The 18312-nt window shown below is 41.6% G+C and overlaps 3 protein-coding genes across 7 annotated transcripts in view; 1 reads left to right on the forward strand and 2 right to left on the reverse strand.

Annotated features, from left to right (window-relative positions):
- The window catches only part of LCA5L (lebercilin LCA5 like), a 33380-nt gene extending 32026 nt beyond the window's left edge, over nucleotides 1-1354 (reverse strand). For 2 of the 4 annotated variants that reach the window (XM_042457828.1, XM_042457827.1), the window contains exon 1: nucleotides 1261-1333. In XM_042457828.1, the coding sequence (XP_042313762.1) occupies nucleotides 1261-1330 (70 nt within the window). In that variant the 5' untranslated portion in view covers nucleotides 1331-1333. Of the gene's footprint in view, nucleotides 1-1260 lie in introns of all 4 variants that reach the window. The other 2 variants (XM_042457829.1, XM_042457830.1) reach the window with 2 other exon arrangements.
- Nucleotides 1-18312, reverse strand: part of HMGN1 (high mobility group nucleosome binding domain 1) — a 1114480-nt gene that overhangs the window by 44769 nt on the left and 1051399 nt on the right. The gene's annotated exons all lie outside the window — the stretch shown is intronic.
- The window catches only part of LOC121925557 (SH3 domain-binding glutamic acid-rich-like protein), a 52312-nt gene continuing 36723 nt past the window's right edge, over nucleotides 2724-18312 (forward strand). For both annotated transcript variants that reach the window (XM_042457835.1, XM_042457836.1), the window contains exon 1: nucleotides 2724-2911. In XM_042457835.1, the coding sequence (XP_042313769.1) occupies nucleotides 2867-2911 (45 nt within the window). In that variant the 5' untranslated portion in view covers nucleotides 2724-2866. The remainder of the gene's footprint in view (nucleotides 2912-18312) is intronic.

Genomic DNA, 18312 nt, shown 5'->3' on the forward strand with positions numbered 1-18312 from the left:
AGCATCTGTGGCTGGCATCTTCAGAGAATGCTGGAATGGAAGTGAGTGGGGTATATATATTCTGTGTGACTTTGGGTAGGGAGGAATGGTCTCCATGTTAATCTGTGTACTGTTCTGTTGTTGTTGGTAACGCCTCAGGGTGGGAGGATATTTAAAGAGGATTAGTGCTTGTTTAATTAGTGATTATTGGCGCGTTACAGACCGCCGGATTGCAGTGGTCTGCTGCCGCCGCCGCTTGCACCATCCGGGAGCCGCAGCCTTTAAACGGCGCAGCTCCCGGACGCTGCCGAGAAGGAGCGTGGAAATCGCGCTCCTTCTCAGGCCCCAGAAGAGGCACCGCAAAGCGCAAGGGGCGCATTTGCAGTGTCATTTCCAGGGCGACACGTGCGGACGCAATGCGTCCAGCACGCAAAGATGGCGCCGCCCTTGTATATAGGGCACCACCATCTTTACGCCCCTGTCACGTGCTAGGGGTGAGGCCGGTATGGACGCTAGGTCCTCGGCCAACCCCTAGCACGTGATGGGGGCGTATTAAAGGCCCTTCTATAACCCGCCATTGTCTGCTGGGAAAGCCCCTGACCCTGGCTGGTTTCTCATTTGCAGAGTCCTGATTTTGCTGTTTTTCAGGACTGGTAACCAAACTTTGTTCACTTTAAGGGTTTCTCCTTTCTGGTTGAAGTTGCCCAAGTGTTTGTGGATTTCAATGGCTTCCCTGTGCCTTTTGACCATGCCAACAACTATCAGGTCCCTAGCCACGGCCACATAGTGTATACACACACACACACACACACACACACACACCCTACTCTGTTCCATGCCAGCATCCTCTGAAGATGCCAGCCACAGATGCTGGCGAAACGTCAGGAATAAATTCTTCTAGGACAGGGCCACATAGCCCGAAAAACCCACAAAAAGCTGCTGTCATTGTTGTTGTTGTGTGGCTTCAACTATAAACCCACTGGGTGACCCTGTGCAAGGCACACTCTCTCAACCTCAGAGGATGCTTGCAAGAGCAAAAAAAAAAAACCCTCTGAAGAAACTTGCCAAGAAAACTCCGTGAGCTTTAGGGCTGCCATAACTCAGAATCAACTTGAAGGCACACAACAACAACACGTTGGCATTGCTGCCAGCTTTCCTTATAAGGGTTGCGACGGCAGGAATGGGCAGGAGAGCCCTGCAAAAGCGAGTGGGAGCCAAGGAGAACTGCTGCTGCTTTCCTCTGCCCTCCAGGTGCAGCCTTCCTCGCCTGCTGACTCTTACCCACAGCGCCAGCAAGCACCCAGAGCCTTCCTCTGGAACCCCTCCACACCACGCACCAACCTTTCTTCATCCACGTTCCAGGGTTGCCTTGGGGCCTTTGTTGGCATTGTTTTCAGATCCTAGTTGCTATGGTAACCGGAGGGTGCCTTCGCGGAGCCTCATGGGAGTTGTAGGACAATGGGAAATGGAACACTGCAGAGAGAGGACAGAACTTGGCTTTCTCTCCTGTGGCAAATTGGAAAGACTTTTTCCTTTGCTAAGGAATTCTGTGAACTGTAGTTTTGGGAGACATTTAGCCTTTTCTGTCAGAAAGCTCTGGTGCCAGAAATAGACTACAATTCCCAGGATTCACTAATAGTGAGCCAGGGCAGGTCTTAGACTGGATTATTTCTGCACTGTGTTTTAGACCCCTAAGGCGAAGCTATCCTGGGGTTTTCTTGGCCAGGTTTGTTCAGAGGAAGGGGGTTGCCATTGCCTTCCCCTGAGGCTGAGAGAGTGTGACTTTCACCTCAAGGTCACCCAGTGGGTTTCCAGGCTTTGCTCTGGTGCCACAACAACAATCTCCAGCATATTTGGTTGCATCCACCCTGGAAAAATAACCTGGCTTTAACTCTTTGTCTGGCTCTTTGCTATGGAATTCTGGGAGTTGGAGTTTGTTGTGGGGCCCAGAGCGGAGTCTCCAACCCAGAATTCCATAGCAAAGAGCCAGACAAAGAGTTAAATCCGTGCCAAACCGGGTTATTTCTCCAGTGTGGATGCAGCCAAAGATGCTGTGGCAGTTCAGTCAAACTAACCTAGCACACTGCAGAAATAATCCAGTTCGAGACTGCTTTAAATGCCCTTTGGCTCAGTGCTGGGAATTGTGTAGTTTATCGTGGCACCAGAGCTGAGAGGGTTCCATGTCTCCCAGAGCTACAGTCCCCAGAATTCCCTGGGGCAGTTAAAGGAGTCTCGAACTGGATTATTATACCTGCAGTGTGTCTATGATATTATTATTATTATTATTATTATTCAACTTTATTTACACAGCGCTGTCCATAAAACAGAATAAAATGAAATTAGAGCAGTAAATAAACCACATGGAGTGAATTTAGGCGTGGGGTTTTTAGCTTTCCTTTTAGTCATGCCTTTCATTTTTTACAGTGCCTGGTCCTCCTTTGCAGTGAGGACCCCCTGCCTCTAGCAAAGACACCTCTCTTTCTTTCTTTCTTTCTTTCTTTCTTTCTTTCTTTCTCTCTTCTTCTATCTTTTTTTCTTGCTCTCTCTTTCTTTCCTCCTCTCCTCTCCCCTGATTGGTGTGCCACACTCTCTGGCCTTTTAAGGACTGTCACCCAGTCAATCTAAAGTGATGGGCCAGGAAGGGGGGGGGGGGCAGGGGCTTTGCAATGGATGCTTCCCCCAGCCAATCCTCTCTTGGCCTGGCTCTTGCCCAAATGCTGGGCAGCCAATGGAGTGGGCACATTTTGAAGGAGGGGAGATTGTGGGGAAGGGGGAGGCATTGGCTGAACTGGAGAGAAGTGGAGACCCCTTCATTGAGGAGCTGCTGCTGGTGCTGCATGCCCAGCTTCTTTGGGCAACTTGGGCAAAGACTTGGCTTGGCTTCACAATGGTGATCAAAGTCTTTGTAGCGACGTCCTCGGGGTCGACAGCGGTAGGTGGTCTGCCCACATTTGGGGGGGGGCTTCCCTGGGAAAGGGGCGTGGGGCACTCCCCCACTGGGGTCCTTTGCCAAAGGGATCCAGTGGAGAGTCCAGGTTTTGACAGTGTTGAGACTCTCACTGAAACGAGCAACTCCCCCCCCCTTCAGTCAGGTCCCAAACACACCGCAGACACCATTGGAGACTCAGTGCTAGGAAATCCTGGGAGTTGGAGTTTTATTTGGCAGAGGAGGCCAAATGTCTCCCAAAACTACAGCTCCCAGGATTGCCTAGCATTCAGCCAGGGGAAGTCAAGATGCAGTGTGTTTTAGACCACTGACTCAAACTTTATACCAACTTTTTTATCCTCTTCCAGAAAACATGCAGGGGGAGTTGTATTGGCCATTTCACAAACACAAACAAAAAACCCACCAGTGATGCCTTTTCTTGGCCAACCAAAATGCAAAATACACTTGCACAATATACTTAGAAAGCATGCAACAAGTATATTGTGCATTTCGGTTGGCCAAGAAAGGCATCACAGGTGGGTTTTTCTCTTTCAGTTAGTCCACAGATTCCTTTGCATACACTTTGAATTCTGCCACTATAATGCCATGGTGCTGAGGACCAAAATAAATACATTAAAAGTCATCATTATTACAATACTACTACCCATCCTGGAAGGGTAGCAGTGTGAGCTCTCCCCTAAATAATAAATGTAAGAATGTGGGCATCAATTCACAAGCCTCCTTGGTAGGCTCAAGTCTACACAAGCTCACGCTACCAACTTTTCTCTTTCGCTGTTAGTCTTAAAGTTGCTACAGGTCTCTTTGCATAATGTTTTTCCACTTTAAATTCCACTATAGTGCCATGGCACTGATGACAGAAATGCATTATTATTACAGCACTACTACCTATCCTGGAAGAGTAGCTGTGTGAGCCCTCACCTATAGTTACCATCGAGGTCCATCCTTAATAAACCAAAGACTTGGGTTTTAATTCACAAGCCTTTATGGTACTTCGTACTCATTTTTCTTGAAGATAAATGCTCTTTTCTCTTCTCTACCTGCATCTTTTTCTTTAAGGTGCCACAGGGCATTCTTCTAAATGTGCAGAGGAATACACTAAATGCAAACCAACTCATGATTTTAGGGGACAGATCACTGAAAATGTGCACCTTTTTTGGACTGAAATATTCTGAGTATTGCAGATTTGGGGTGAAATCAGATGGAGGGTCTGTCCCACATCAGAGCAATGTTTCAGAGCAGTCTGCATTTTAATACATGTTATTGTTATTGTAACAACATAAAAGACCTAGTTTGGGGGAAAGGAGTTTTTAACATTTCTTTTGATGATGGCCAAATAAGGTTTTAATGCCTCTGGAGGGGGAGTGAGACAAGAAGAAAGTACATGTCTTTTTAAAATTCTTAGAGGTGACTTCTAGTCCTTACCCTAATATTCTGCTTCCTGGTGTGTTTTGTGCAAATGTGATATCAAAATTCAGAACTGTTATGTGGGCAAAGTGAGAAGTTTGGAAGGTGGGAACTGGGAACGAACTGTTTCCTTTTATATCCAGTTCCCACATGAGCTCAAATTGCAGCCTTGGCTAAGCAATGCTGTCTGTCACAGAGAGGCTTCTCAACCGACTGGCTGCTTCTTGCACATAACTTGGGAAATGCATCGCTGACACAACTTCAAGAAGCTTCCAGAGAAGAAGGAGAACTGGAAAGGAAAAGATTAAATACTCTTCTATCTGTTGCAGATTTTCTCTCTACACAGTTATAGTACTGTACTGTGATTCTGCTCTATGTTTCTGCTTTAACTGCCATAGTTCAGTCCAACTGAATAGAGAAGATTATAGTTTAGGAAGAGGTATTTATCATTCTCAGTCAAAAAGCTCCTCTAGTGTCTTACCAACCGCAACCCCCAGGTACTATGATTGGGCAGTGTGGATGGGCCTCTGTAACCCCATGTGTACCAAATGTACTAGATTGTGTATTACAGATTATGACATTTCCTCCTCACCAATCACTGCATGCTTTCTCTGAAATAATATGCACTGCATTTAATGGACGCTACTTCCTAGTAAGCATGTTTTGGGTTGTAGCCTTGATGTACTAAAGTATTTGTTGCAATAATGTACAGTTGACCCTCCACATTTGCAGCTTTGACTTTTGGAGCTTTGATTATTCACAAATTTGATTAATATGTTCTCTCTAGGAATCTCTAGGTCTTCCAGCATGACTCTGTTGTCAACTTCTGCCCAAAAGTCACACTGGAGGACCTAGAGATTCCTAGAGAGAACACTTCTCTAGATATTTGAAGGTCCTCCAGTGCAATTTCATGGTCAAGTGCTGGCAGATCTTGAGCACAGAATTGCCCTGGAGGACCTAGAGATTTCTAGAGAGGTGTTTCTCAGTGGTTTTTTATTTGCAGTTTTTCCACTTTCACGAGGGTCCTGTGTCCCTAACCCAGTGCTTCTCAATTATTTTCTGTCATGCCCCCCCAGGAAGAAGAAAACATTTCGCACCCCCTGCGCGATTGTAAATAGTATCATTTGTCTATAAAATTGTTATAAGTACACCTCTGCATAACACTGTATCCTGAACCTCGCACCCCCCTATACGGAGCCTCGTGCCCCCCCTGGGGGGCCCGCCCCACTATTTGAGAAGTACTGCCCTAACCCCAGCTAATGTGGAGGGTCCATTGTACATACTTACCTGGCAGCAATACAGTGACACTGACCCCTGAGTAAATAATCATACGACTATAAAGCTTTAGATTAAAAAAGTGTCATCCCCTGAGGGGTGGTCTCTGGTTTTGGGAAGTGGAATTCCTAATCCAGAAATAGTTGATTCACCCCACCATTCAGACCACGAACTTGTCAGTTGCACAATAAAAAGCATGGCAGGGCATTGGACTTGATGGCCTTTGAGGTCTCTTCCAAGTCTCTTCCAATTATGATTCATTCTCCATTATCTTACACATTCTTCCTAAGATGGGACAAAACAGGTATGGATAGTGTAAAAACAAAGTATGTTTTCTGCTTTAGAAATATTGGTTTAACTCATATATGGATCTGTGCAAATTTAATAAACAGATTAAATTAAATAGAATAAATTGGTGGATTTTATATAATCAAAACTAATATGTTTATGTAATTACAATTCATTTAAGTGGATTATACTCCTGATTGTAGCAGCTTTTAGAAGAATTGTAGTAACTGGTAATGTATACAATTATCACGGAAGTTTATGACATCAGTACTATATGAATATCATGGAGTACAGTCAGAAAAAGTAATAGACATGAAATTTAAGAAGCTCAGCAGACCCCTAGCTGCTTATTGTACTTTCCTGCAGGGAGGAGTGGTGGCAATAAGAGTTGAGTAGGCCATCTTTTAATGAAGAAGACTCCCTCGCACTGACATCTTGGTGAGCAAAATATTCTCCTGAGACTTTTCCTTTGTTCATCTTTTTTCTATTGCAGGTAGTTCCAGAATAGTACACACACAGAGAGACACACATAATCCAAACAATTATAGCTATGGCATGTAAGATCTGGTAACCCAACCTATCAAACATTGAACCCCAGTAGTTTATAGACATATCACTTTCACATTCAGTAGCAGATTGGACTAACAGTTGACTCTTTCTTGAATTTTAGGAAGGAGGCAAGTTTAGGAATACAGGGCAGGCTGGGTGACACAAATAACTGTATCCTCAAATAACTTCTCTCTCTTCTCCCCGCCTCCTCCAGATTGCTAATGTGAATTTACTAGCCCTGCATAAATCAACAAGATCATTTGTTTTATTTTGTTTTTCCAGTCGAAGACATCCTGACAGCTCCCCACACCTATGACCCATCTCTTGTCTGTGGACTTGTGGTGGCAGGAACTGAAAACAGCAAATGTAGAAACTGTATCTTGGGAAGCTGAAACTGTATACATGGTTTATTTATAAAAAATTCCAGCATGTTTCAAATTGTAATATATTCTCAGATCTTCCTTGTGCCTGTTAACATAATTACAAAGCAAGCACTTAAATAAACATTATATCTAGTTTTCAGTATCTTGAGTCATGAACTGTCATTGTGCTATTTGTAAACAGATGATTTTCAGGTCTCTTTCTTCCATAAGTAACTTTCATTGAATTTCTAATTTGATGAACGAGGTGCAGATGTCCTCTGGAGCCCTCGATGGAGCAATACTCAAATACTGAAGAAATAACTACAGTATATTATTATTATTATTATTATTATTATTATTATTAGGCAGGCTGCATTCTAGTGCTGCATTGGAGACAGGGCAAAACTTCTTGATTAGGAAGCACTATTAAATCATATGCCACTCTTCAACTTTTTTATTATGGGTACAATAATCACCCTAGCAGATGGAAAAATGGTTATTCCAGCAATAATATATTTACTGAACCCTCCCTGTTTTAATATCAAATATTTTGGGGTGGCTTGGTCTTCAACTTTATAAAAGACATGTTCTTTATAAAGTTAAGTTAGCTTTTTAAAAGACGTGTTCTTGGAGCAGATGAAAATAATTAGAACTGGTTTCTTGATGTGGATTAACACAACTACCTGCATTTTAGAGACTTCTTTGGCACCTGGCTTTCAGGATCTAACTGTATTGCTACTTTTCATTTCTATGTGTTTGCTGCTTGTCCCAGCCATACATTTTCAGCTCATTTAATAGCACTACAAGCTGGTCAGGCAGCTGCAACACTATCTTTCCAATTTTGTCTTTGCCTAGGCTTCATAAAGGGATGAGTCCTCTTTTTAGAGGACATTTGCCTCCTAGAATAATTTATTGCATATAGAATATGTAGTTTCAGTTAAAGGCCTCATTTTTCCAACTGTGTACCAACACCAGAGCTTCAAAATGGTTCTTTTTTGTACAGATGACCATGCTAGCTGGGGGAATCCCAAGAGTTACAATTTAAGTTAAGAAGTAACATATCTAAGCTTTGTAATTAGCTGAAATATTCCCATAATGATCCTATATTCAAACCTGCAAATGTGGTATCACATTAGAGTGTTAAACCACTGCATAATCAAAGCTGAGCATGAATAATAGGATCATTTATAAATTATTATTTTACACTTTCTGCTTGTTTATTTTATACTAAACTTTATGGAAAACGTATACGTATAAATGGCTGGTAGTATGACAGATGTGGTTCTGGTGGCTGAAGACTTTTCAGCAAGGGCTTTTCTGCACAGCCTACTGATCTGAATAATAATAATAATAATAATAATAATAAATAGTTTATTTATATCCCGCTTTTCCAATTTTTGATCAAAGCGGCGTACAAGTTTAAGTAAAAAAAAATCAAGAATCATGCTAACTCAGCCCTGACTGTTAGACAGCCTTCCCACTAGAGGGAAGGTTGTGGTTCAGTGGTTGTGGCTCAGTCATAGACATAGACTACATGCATATGGAAGGTCCCAGATTCATTATTCAGCTTTTCCAGATATTGCTGGGAAAAACTCCTGTCTGAAACTCTGGAGCATTGCAATCAGTCATTACAGACCGAGGGTATGTAAAATGAAGCCCATAGGCCCCACGAAGCCCCAAGATCCACTTTTGGAGCCCCTGTCACTTAAAGCCCCCATATCACACTAAAATTGCACCAAGCTCCCCAAAACATATAAGAACACACCAAAAACACTCTCCCATAGCATCAACCCCAAAATACTTCCCCTCCTGCCTTTTCCCTTCAAAATGGCAACCAGAAGTGATGTCATGTCATTTCTGGTCACCATTTTGGAGTGGAAAATGGAGAGAAAAGAGCAAGGGGAATTTAGCTTGTGGCCAGCCACTTCTTACCTGTGGCATGGACAGTGCGGAGTAGAATAAACTAACTGTCTGACTTGATCTGAGTCCTTTTCTTATGTTTTCTATGAGAGAAAACAATATCTCCAGCACATTAATGTGTGTGTGTGGGGGGGGGGGGCAGGGACTATATTACTCAGCAGCAGAGTTATGAAGGCCTATGGAAAAATGAGGGGGGGAAACAATTTTTGTCCATGTTTTTCCTGAATCATGTTAAAATAAAATATTCTATAATTGATTTTCCTCCTTTTTTTCAATTTTTTCTTGTTTTTCCAATTTTTTTCTCAGAAAAAAATGGGGATAAAATGGAGGGGGAAAACAAGGAAAAATTGAAAAATGGAAGAAAATCCATTATGGAATATTTTATTTTAGCATGATTCAGGAAAAACATGGACAAAATAGTCCCCCCCCAATGTTTCCACAGGCCTTCATGTCTCTACTCAGAAGCATTGTTTTTTAAAATGTTGCACTTTGCTCACCTTCTCATGTCTTTATAGTTTGATTAATTTATGCCTTTTCCTTCCTCATAAGAACACAGGACAGCTCATAATCTTACATAAAAATGAATATCATAAATTACGAAGGTGTGTTAAAATACAATGATAGCATTTGATGGAAAGCTCAACCTTCACCTCTGCTTTCATGCAAACTGTCTATTTAGTGGGTCTTTTTGCCATTCTTAGAGAGCCAATGTGTGTAGTGATTTGATTGCTGGACTAGGACTCTGAGAGACTAGGGTCTGAATCTCCACTCAGCCTTGGAAACTGATGGGGTGACTTTGGACAAGTCACATATTCTCAGCCGTCAAACCAAGACAACCTTACTAATACTTACTTATGATAGGGTTACCCTAAATCAGAGACAACCCGAAGGCACATAACAAGTTGCCATTTGTACAAGACTAGTGAGAACACCTCTGCTCTGTCTGAATACTTTAAATCATACAGATGGACAGTAAAGACAGCAGATGCCGCCTCCTTTCCTATGCTCTGCTCATCCTGCTCAGCTCTTATTTCTGTCAAAAGGTCCCACCAGGTCCCTCCAATATTACCAGAGATCATCAGTTCATTTCCATTGTGTCCCCACACTTTCATAATCTCTCAGCCTCCATCTTGTCTATAACAACTGGCTGGGAAGCCAAGAATAAGTTTATCTCCATGACAAATTACCACCTTCTGCTTTTATGGACAGGAAAGGTTCCTGCCTTTTGCCTCAGACTAATGAGCTCTAGGACATGTTGAATCAAAAGTACTCAATATCTTAATGCAATGAGGAGAAAATCCGGCCCACTTGTTGGGATATCTGAGTGATTGTGCGACCTCCAACATACCCATTTTCTGGACTTGTGTTCATTCCTTTCAAGTGATTCAACACACTCTTAGGATAGTAGCATCTTCTTATCACATGACACTATGTTTGTCCAGTAACTGGTCTGTAGTCCATCCATTGCTGGAGCATTTCCTCTGATGGGCAAAACCCATCAATACTTCCCAGTTGTGCTGCTTTTGCATTGGTTATTCAAGTGTGATAAATTCATCTCAAAGCAGTTTTGATATACAGGCAGTCATGTGGTATGACTGATTATGCTACTCTTCTCCTCCCCCTTCTCCCTTACTATTCCCAAGCAGGTTGCCCCCCCCACATTGCATTATTATTATTATTATTATTATTATTATTATTACATGGATTGCCATGATGGTGCAAGTGCATTTAAAATTAAAATAAATAGCGACTGAAAGGCACACTGGGAAAGGGATAGGACAGGGAGGCAGGGCTATGGGGGCCAGTGTGAAAAAGGCAGAGGATTTCTCTTTCTTTAAGAAAGTTTTTTTTCCCTATTAGCATGGGGAAGTATTCAGAAACGTTACTTGTACTTAAAACACTGCTTCCTTTTTTTGCTGGTTTTAGACCAAACCTCAGACTTACAAAATAATCTTAATGAAACAAAACAAATCAATAATAATAATAATAATATGATTACTTATAGGATGAGATTTACAGGTCTATGGGTTCAAGTAAGAAGATGGCATACAAACCTGTCATGTTTTCACAGATGAAAACGGACAAAATCAGAATGTGGTCAAGATTGCAAAAGATAGTAATGAGAAAGAACACAAGAACTATGAGAGGTTTCAGCAGTTTAGTTTTTCCTGAGTCAACTGGGAAGACCAAGATTCCATCCCTCCTCTCCTTCTCCCCTTCCTGCTGAGTTAATTGAATGCAAGCTACAGTACTTTTGCAGTTTGCATTCAGCTTGCAACAACAGAAGTAAGCTTAGGACAATGGGGCAAAGTGGGAGAAGAAGAGAGAGAAAGGGACGTTTTAGAAGCAGCTGAAAAAGAACAACAGAGGATTAATCAGGACAGTCCCTGCCAAACTGGGACAGTTGGAAGGTGTGATGTCATGGATTTGTATCTGAAAATGTTGTTTCATTTATTAGTTGCGTATTACAGTACTGTACAGTATAAGATAAGGAGCTGTTGGGAGGGGAGAAATTGAAATGGTAGAGTGAATGCTGATCGGTGGCATGTTTGAGAAGATTTGCATAATGCTGATGAATTATGGGAGTTCAGTTAAACAAGGGATTTGGAGTTGGACTAGGGTTGAAGTGGGATTTGGTATGACTGGTCTGAGTTAGCTTGAGAGGAGTATGAGAGAGGGTGTGTGGTGCTTTAAATTTAATGCATAACTAACTTGTGTTATATTTTACTTCAGTAAATTAAAAAAAGTTCTTGTGTACTGTTGGCCTCCATAAATGCTATCTGCTTGAGAGCTTGGATTCAGACAAAGTGTTCATAGTGGCAGTACTGAATACAGAGGGGTACTGTCCATTGAAAACAGAAAGTGCATACATCCAGATAGGTACCATAAGGAGAATTAGATGGTCCTCACAGTTAGTAACATACAGATGGGACAGGAGGAAGCATTTACATTGTGGCAGAGGTGAGGATCCGGGGAAGCCCTCACGCTTGATTACTGAAGTGAACAACAAGAAGAAGTTTTATTTATATCCTGCCTCTCCAGAGGGATCATGGCAGGTTGAAACAATAAGAAATACATAAATGAAATACATAGTAAAATTGCATAATCCCCTTATCCCCTCCCTTAAAACTAATAACATTATAAAATGCTATTAAAATCACTTAAAATTAAATTGAAGCGAGCCATCTTGGGGCAGTCGTAGGACAATCCATATGAGTAGGACTAGGCTGATCAATCAGGGAAGGCCTAATCAATCAGGGAAAACCTGCTGGAAGAGATCCGTCTTGAATTGATGGCCTTTTTAAAGCTGTCAAGATTGGTGATATATTGGATATCTTCTAGCAGGCCATTCCTTAATTTTGGAGCGGCAGATGAAAGGGCCCTCTGGGTAACTGCAGCCAGCCTGGTCTTCACTGACTGCAGTAGAACAACATGGGAATCTTCACATTTTGTGGGTTGAAGGGTAGAAATTCCACATTTGGCCACAGTGATGGGATTGCCTGTGTGGAAAACCCTTACAGTTGGTGGCAAAGGTGGGATAAGGCTTAGAGAACCCCCACAGAAGGTATGGGCGTATCTACACACAATGCACTGGTTCATAAATGCAATCTAGGCCAAATACTTGGATGGTGCTTTTATTGCACAGTTGTATCCCATGAGAAGCCCTTGCTCCAAAGGCAAGGCAGGCAATATCTTGTGGGCCCATTAATCAACTCTGCCACTGGAAACAGTGTCACCAGCTAAAAATGATCCATCAGATCTCGAAAACGGTTAATTAAACTGAATATATTGCCCCTAATTAATTAAAACTTTGAACAACCATGTCAGCATTTCTTGTTTTTTTTTAAAAAATATCAACAATGTAATTGATCAACGGCAATGAGTGGTTCTTGTTACTTGTTACAATATATGACACTGTTAAATGGGTTTCTAACATGTTTGAACAAATTCTTTTTTATGCTTTAAGTGCAGTAAATTAATTTTTAAAATTACTTAATATTTCTAAGTTCCGTTATCCATACCATTTGATTGCATAGCGCAATTGTGACCTGAGAGTGACCCCAGCTATTGGTTACTAGGGTATATAACTAAAACACCAGCCCTCTGAAATTGACTGCATTCTACAATACAAAGACTGATGCTGTTTTCCTTCTAACTGAATCCACAGTACAGTTAAACTTCTGGGATTTAGTCCAATTTATGTGTGCCCAGAGGCTGAACTGACTTAAGTCCAAGTCTTTCCATTTAAATGAATGGTAGATTGTGTTGTTATTAATTTTGATTATCATGCAGTTCACCATATAAAAAACAGGAGTTCTTTCCAATTATTTTGTTAGAGGTAAGCAGAGGATAAAGTGCCCGTTGAATGCTCCTGATCCTGGCAAGAACTCTTCTTATATTATTTTATATTCCCTAGTTAAATTGAATCTTTTCAATGATGTTGTTTGTCAGTCTACTGAAGATAGCTCTATAAATATAAAGGAAGGTGAGCAGATAAAGCTAGGAGCCCTGTGAGTGCAACCTGTCCCCACCTCATATTTTATGGAATACAGATGATGACTTACAAACTGCATAACAACCTAGAAAAGGATTGTTAGTCCGATGGAAAAAGGAAACAGCATTAGCAAATGCATCAGGATATGTTAAATTGATCAAGGAAAGCTGCTTCTACCCTGAAAAACAATTTCTTTAGGACTGAACACTTTGTTTTAACCTTCAAAACAACAGTGGTTTTCATTATTTAAGTTTGTTATTATTCTAGGCATTTATACCTTTTATAGTTTGGGATTTTGAAATCGTTCTGTTTACAAAATCTCAATTCAAAATAGCCTTTTCCATAAACCTTTTAGCTTAACCTCTGTTCTCCCCGTCAGATTTTCAACTGAAATGAAACCTAATTGCATATAACCGCTTCTTGTCATGTTAAATCTCCTTTTTGCCTTCTCCCTCATCTCTGTGATTTAACATTTTCTCCAATTCTTCCTTGAATTGAAATTCAGGAGTGTAAAGGAGCCTTGTCTTCTGCATAGTTTCCTCCAGATGTATTGGACTACAACTCCTATTATCTCAAAACAAGCATGGGATGATGGGTATTGAAGTTCAACGCATTGGAGGATGCAACTAGTGAAAAGCTGCTGTAAAGTATTTGAAAAAGGAGCTGTTTATTTTTTAATGCTGTGATATAGGAAGCAATATACACTTACATATACCAATAGCAGATAATGACGTTCTGTCGTTGAATGTTTACAGCCCAACTTATTTCAAAAGAAGACCTTGATACCCTGAGCATCAGTGCTCATCAGCATATAATAGACATTTACTTTTGAAAAGTAGTTTCCTCCAGTTTCCAAGCACTCAAAAGGAGGGTCTGGGAAAAGCCATGGACACTGTAAGCATCTTTCTGTATAGGAGGTCATCTCTATCTGCAACACAATGAGATCTAAATTATGTTGTTTAGGTCTGTGCCTTTGGTAAAATGTTGAACTATGTGACACTTGGGTCCAAAACACACAGCCAGAATAATCCAGTTTGAGACTGCTTTAACTGCTCTGGATCAATGCTAGGGATTTCTGAGAACTGTAGTTTTGTGACACATTGGGCCTTCTCTGTCAGAGAGCTCTGGTGCCTCAATAAACAACAATTCCCAGGACTCCCTAACACTGAGCCAGGGCATTTAAAGCAGTCTTGAACTGGATTATTTCTTCAGTGTGTTGAGACTTAGTCACTTGGGATGTTATCAGGCAAGTGAACTTGGAAGTATAATCCAATGGCAATCCAAGCGCAATCATGGGATTTAACATTATTGCACAATTTCAGGCAATGGGAAGTCAGTCCGAACGCAATCATGGGGTTTCACGTTATTGAGTGAGTGGTGATCACATGCAGTTTCGGGCAATGGCAAGCTATTTTGGGGCAATGGGAAGTCAGTTCGAACACAATTCGAATTCAAGTAAATTCGCTGAACTAGCGAATTCACTTGAATGCGTTCTGGCCCCACTTTCTTTTCATTCGAAATTAAGAGAAATTCCTCCCGTGTGATAAACTCCTTGGTTTTCTTCCAGCTCCGTGATGCTACTTCTCTTAAATCTCTGATCCCAAAAGACTAGACTTTGTTGGTTATTCTTTTCTGATCTCAGAGCTTTTACTTTGATTTTTACTCAGGAGATGTTTGATGAAGTAGCAATGTACTGGGTTCCTCTTTTGTTTTATTTTGTTGTTAATCCTAGAAAAAACATTGGCATCTAAAGGTTAAAAAAAAACAAATCTGGTCATTTCTGAAATTAAATTAGCAAGTCAAGAAAAGCATTTTTTTTTTACAATGAGCTTAAACCAGGGCTTTAATATAATAAGCAGAAATAATTGCATGCATCGGCAGACAGTTGAGAACAGATTGTGGTGATGTTTTAAGTAGTGACAGATCAAAGAGTCACATTAACTTCACATGCCAATTCTAATGTTCCTGCTGCTGCAGAATTGCAGTCAATAGCCTATGCCAAATATGCAGGAACAATTAGTTTGAGGACAAACTTTGCATCCTAAGAAAAATAGATTAAAAGTCTCAGTGCAGAAGATTCAATACTTTTCTTATTTAAAATACCCCACCTCTACCTAACAACCTAATTCAAGGTGCTTCTCACTGTTTTGAAGTTTATACCTAATAAACAGAAGAAGTGCTTTTTTTTTAAAGCAGTGATTGTTCATGAAGACTCAGCTGGGAGCAGAGGGAGTAAGGGACAGAATATTTTTACTCCCCGGAATTTAGGGCTAAACAATTTGGGTTACCCATGAATAGAATAAAAATTGCTTTTCTCCCCATGTAGCTAGAAGACATAGAAAAGGTTTCCCTATTGATACTGATGATATAAAAACATAAGAAGACTCAGTTTAGATCAGACCAAATGCCTATCTAGTCCAGCCTTTTGTACACACAATAGCCATTCAGTTACCTATAGGCAACCTTTCAGCAAGGACATGAGTCCAACTGCTCCCTTCATCTAACTCTCCCTAGCCACTGATATATGGAGATATATTGCCTCTGATTCCAGAGGTGATGTGTAGCCATTCTGGCTAGCAGCCACTGCTGACTCATTCTCCATTAATTTGTCTAACCATGTTTTAAAGCATCCAAATTGGCAGCCATAACTAGATTTTATGGTAGTGAATTGCATTGTTTATGATGAATGGAGAAGTACAGTAGTTCTTTTTATTTGGGCAGTTCCTTTTAAGAATTGCACACAGGCACACACATACCCTTCCAAGATTTTGTTTTAAAATGAAGACATAGCTGGCATATTCAGCATAAAGTGAAGTTTTGGCCTTAGATTGGAATGGACAAAGAGCTCAGCTCTCTCAGATCTATAGAGTTAATTTGTAGTCAATTACAACTATGAGTTGTTGTTTTTTTAAAAAAGTAATGGCAACAAAATGATCCTTGCCATTTAAATTAGGCTGCTGAAATGAACAAGCTAGGGATAACACGAATGAAAGGGTTGTAAATTTAATTTAGTTCTGGAAACATCCTAGGCCCTAAATCCTAGGCTCAAAATGTACTCTTGAGTCTCTTTATTTTTTCTAAGTGTATGACGTTTACATCTCGCTCTGATTAATGGACTTGCAATTACAGTGAAATTCAAAATACACCCAACAAGCCTGATGAGTGACCAGTTGTGTCTTATAGGCTACATCCGACATGCAGAAATAATCCAGTGTGTAACTGTCATCTTTTGGCCTATGAGGGAGAGAGTAGGCTGGCCCAGCTCCATCAGGGCTAGCCTGAAGAAAGGGGCTCCTCCCTGTCATCTTTTGGCCTGTGAGGGAGAGAATAGGCTGGCCCAGCTTCATCAGGGCTAGCTTGAAGAAAGTGGCTCCTCCCTCCATAACTGTCATCTTTCAGCCTGTGAGGGAGAGAGTAGGCTGGCCCAGTTCCATCAGGGCTGGTTCCAATCCTACCTCTCAGGCAGATTCCAGATGGTGAAGCTGGGGGGCACTTGCTCCTCTAAGAGGGAACTGACATCTGGTGTCCCTCAAGGAGCTATTCTGTCCCCCATGCTGTTCAACATTTACATGAAACCGCTGGGAGAGATCATCTGGAGACATGGGGCACGGTGTTATCAGTACGCTGATGACACCCAAATATGTTTCTCTATGTCTCCGACTGATGCAGTGACTAAGGATGGCATCTCTCCTCTGAATGCCTGCCTGGAGTCGGTAATGGGCTGGATGAGGGAAAACAAACTCAGACTGAATCCAGAGAAAGCGGAAGTACTTGTGATAGGCTCCTCGGGCCTAAGGAAGGAAATTTGCCAACCTGTCCTGGACGGGGTCACACTTCCCCTGAAGGATGAAGTTCGCAGTTTAGGAGTACTTCTGGATTTGTCCCTGCAATTGACATCTCAAGTAGATGCGACGGCCAGAAGTGCTTGCTATCAACTTCGGTTGATACGCCAACTGCGACCCTACCTGGGCCAAAGGGACCTTGAAACGGTGGTACCCACTCTGGTAACCTCTCATCTAGATTTCTGTAATGTGCTTTACATGGGGCTACCCTTGTACCAAGTTCGGAAGCTTCAGTTAGTGCAAAATATGGCAGCCAGATTGGTCACCGGTTCATCAAGGTTTGACAATATTACACCTATCTTAAAAGATCTTCACTGGCTCCCTATCTGCTTCCGGGCACAGTACAAGGTGTTGGTTATTACCTATAAAGCCCTACATGGCTTGGGCCCGAGTTACTTACGGGACCGCATCTCCCTATATAATCCACCCTGCACTCTTAGAACATCGGGTAAGAACCTATTGGAGATAGCAACCTCTAAGTATGTTGCTACTTCGCAACGAGCATTTTCAACATCAGCTCCGAGACTTTGAAACAGTCTCCCTGAGGAGATCCGCTAGGCGACCTCATTAGAAACATTTAGAAAAGCGATTAAAACCGAACTTTTTAGCCAAGCATACCCCACCTGATATGAATACCCCCCTGATATGAATGACTTGCCCTGTCTGTGTATGATCCCTGCCTTGTTTGTTGATGCTATTGTTACGGTATGATGTTGTATATTTTATTGTTTTTAGCTGCTTTCAATTGAATTTTTATGTAAACACTTTGTGCTTTTTTAGTCTGTAACCCCGCTTCGATCCACCAGGAGAGGTGGGGAAACATAAATAATAATAATAATAATAATAATAATAATTATTATTATTATTATTATTATTATTATTATTATTATTATTAACTGTCATCCTTTGGCCTGTGAGGGAGAGAATAGGCTGGCCCAGCTCCATCAGGGCTAGCCTGAAGAAAGAGACTCTTCCCTCTTTAACTGTCATCTTTTGGCCTATGAGGGAGAGAGTAGCCTGGCCCAGCTCCGTCAGGGCTAGCCTGAAGAAAGAGGCTTCTCCCTCCTTAACTGTCATCCTTCGGCCTATGAGGGAGAGAATAGGCTGGCCCAGCTCCGTCAGGGCTAGCCCGAAGAAAGAGGCTTCTCCCTCCTTAACCGTCATCCTTCGGCCTATGAGGGAGAGAATAGGCTGGCCCAGCTCTGTCAGGGCTAGCCTGAAGAAAGAGGCTTCTCCCTCCTTAACTGTCAT

This window comes from Sceloporus undulatus, chromosome 3 (assembly GCF_019175285.1).
Source record: "Sceloporus undulatus isolate JIND9_A2432 ecotype Alabama chromosome 3, SceUnd_v1.1, whole genome shotgun sequence".
NCBI classification, from domain to species: domain Eukaryota; kingdom Metazoa; phylum Chordata; class Lepidosauria; order Squamata; family Phrynosomatidae; genus Sceloporus; species Sceloporus undulatus.